General features: G+C 39.0%; 1 protein-coding gene across 1 annotated transcript; it reads left to right on the plus strand.

The window, feature by feature from the left end:
- Window positions 1-1,326: 1,326 nt before the first annotated feature.
- On the plus strand, window positions 1,327-2,387 carry LOC116811192 (olfactory receptor 13H1-like). The gene is made up of 2 exons (XM_032756269.1): window positions 1,327-2,137; window positions 2,260-2,387. The coding sequence occupies exons 1-2, from the start codon at window positions 1,327-1,329 to the stop codon at window positions 2,385-2,387; spliced, it is 939 nt and encodes a 312-aa protein (XP_032612160.1).
- Window positions 2,388-2,629: the final 242 nt, after the last annotated feature.

Below are 2,629 nucleotides of genomic sequence, written 5' to 3' on the forward strand. Positions count from 1 at the left end.
GCAGGAAAAGTTCAGGGTGCGATTAACAATTGTAACAAAAAGATCTGATTTTGATTTCAAAGAAGGGGTGGTGTTAAAGAAGACTTTTCTTAAAAACTTCATTTTCAATAGAAAACCAAACGCTGCATGTTCTCACTCATAAGTGGGAGTTGAACAATGAAAACACATGGACACAGGGAGGGGAACAACACACACTGGGGCCTGTCGGAGTGTGGGGTTGAGGGGAGGGAGAGCATCAGGACAAATAGCTAATGTGTGCGGGGCTTGAAACATTATCAAACCATGACGGGTTGACAAGTACAGACGTATACCTATGTAACAAACCTGCACGTTCTGCACATGTATCCCGGAACTTAAAGTTTAAAAAAAAAAAGCCCCTTTTAAGCTGAGATATAATATCAAGGATTATTAAGAGTTCACAAAGCAAAAAAAAGAGTAGGAAGAATATTTCCGGCACAGAGAACACAATGTGCAAAAGTCCTGAAATGTGAACAAGCTTGGAGTGCCTCACACAGACAGTATGGCTGGAACACTATGAGCCCAAGAAAAGACAGTTTAAGATAAGGTTGAGGTCAGATCACTTAGAGTCTTGTAGGTTTTGGTAATAAGTTAGATTTTATTCTAAGTACAATTAGAAGCCCTCAAGTAGGTTTTAAGCATAGACAGGATATGGTCGTAATTGTGTTTATTTGTTAAAGTTGATTCTGGCTGCTCTGTGGAAAATAGACTATAGAGAGGCACGAATGGAAGTAGGGAGACCTATTAGGCAACTCATGTATTAGTACAGATAAGAGATAATGGTGGCTCTGACTACATAAGCATTATAGGTAGATTTGAAATATACATAGGAGGAAGAGCCAATCGGACTTGGTGATTGATTGGGTATTCAGGGTAAGGAAGAAGTGAGAGTGAACTGGGCACACATTTTATGTCATGGATGTGAATCAGCTAAAGACAAATATCCATAGTGGGAAAGGATAATTAGCAATTCTGTGATTCGGGAATCTGATTACATCTGAACAATAAGATAGCACATTTTCTTTAAGAGGAGTGTTCAAAAGTAAAGTCCAACCTCCCTCATTTTAAAGATGAAGAAATTAAGACTCACAATGGATTGTGCTACTTAGCAAATTAATCTTATGCTGTATATGAATGTTTTATCTCCCAAATTAAAACATAAAGATCCAAATGAACATTACTTGTTTTGTAGACATCTCTTCCTAATAGCACCCAATATAGAGATTGAGGATATAGCAAATACTAAATAATTACCTCTCAAATTAAAATGAATTGAATTCCTTCTTCTTTCTCTGCAGATAGAACAAAATGGATATTCTGGTTATTGATAATGGCAGTGAAGTGACAGAGTTCATCCTGGTGGGTTTGTCCAACCATCCAAGATTTCAGATTGCCTTTTATTGCACCATGGTAGTGGTCCACCTGATCACATTTGTTGGTAACAGTCTCATTATTGTTGTGGTTAGAGTTGATGGGCGGCTTCACTCTCCTATGTATTTTTTCCTGAGCGACCTGCCCTTCCTTGATATCTGCTACTCCAGCAATTCAGTACCTTTTTTGTTGTTCAGTGGCTTAAGAGACTACCCCACCATTTCCTATAATAGCTGTTATGCCCAGATGACCAGTGCTTTTTTTCTGGGGATGACAGGGTGTCTTCTCCTTGCTGTCATGGCTTATGAGAGATTTGTTGTGATCTCCAATCCCCTGCACTACATCATCATTATGAACAATAAGGTCTGCATACAGTTGGTCATGGTGACCTGGGCCAGTGCCTTCCTTATGTCATTAATACCAATCATTGCAATTCCTGCCCATTTTTGCGGACACAATGTCATCAACCATTTTACCTGTAAGGTGCAGGAATTGTTGAAGCTTGTCTGCTCGGACATCCCAGGCAGCCTCATCCTCGGTCTAGTCATCGGCATATTCACCTTGCCCCTGCCCTTCACCTTCATCCTCTTCTCCTATGCTCACATTGTGGTTGCTGTGCTGAGGATCAACTCTGCAGAGGCCAGACTCAAAGCTTTCTCCACCTGTGGATCCCATCTGACTGTGATCATCACATTTTATGGGACAGCCACCTACATGTACTTGAAACCTCAGTCAAGGGAATCCCAAGATGAGGGTAAAGTCATCTCTGTATTTTTTTTGAAAGTATTTTTTATTATACTTTAAGTTCTGGGGTACATGTGCAGAACGTGTAGTTTTGTTACATAGGTATACACGTGCCAGAGAAGCAACATCAAAATGATAGCATCTCTGTATTTTATGGTGTTGTGACCCCTATGTTGAACCCCCTCATTTACACCTTGAGAGACAAGGATGTGAGAAATGCTCTAAGAAAAATAATTAGGAAGAAAGAGTCCTAAAAGAATGTGAATATCGCATGGAGGCTCATCTAACCAACAGTTTAATATTGACTTGTAAAAATAACAAGGTAGAAATACTAAACAACATTTTATAAGATAATTAAAGTGTTTTCTCTATTTCCAACAGGCATGTAAAATCTTTCCACTGAGAAAAAAAATGTTAAACTTTTATAGTACCACCATTTAAGTAGTACACAGGGCAGCCTTGAAGGAGAGTTTTAAAATAAAATAATAATTCGTAC

Source organism: Hylobates moloch, unplaced genomic scaffold, assembly GCF_009828535.3.
Source record: "Hylobates moloch isolate HMO894 unplaced genomic scaffold, HMol_V3 SCAFFOLD_7, whole genome shotgun sequence".
NCBI lineage: Eukaryota > Metazoa > Chordata > Mammalia > Primates > Hylobatidae > Hylobates > Hylobates moloch.

Coding starts and splice junctions, on each gene's coding strand:
- LOC116811192 (XM_032756269.1), top strand. CDS start 1,327: ATGGATATTCTGGTTATTGATAATGGCAGTGAAGTGACAGAGTTCATC. Junction 2,138..2,259: donor TCAGTCAAGGGAATCCCAAG/ATGAGGGTAAAG, acceptor CAGAGAAGCAAC/ATCAAAATGATAGCATCTCT.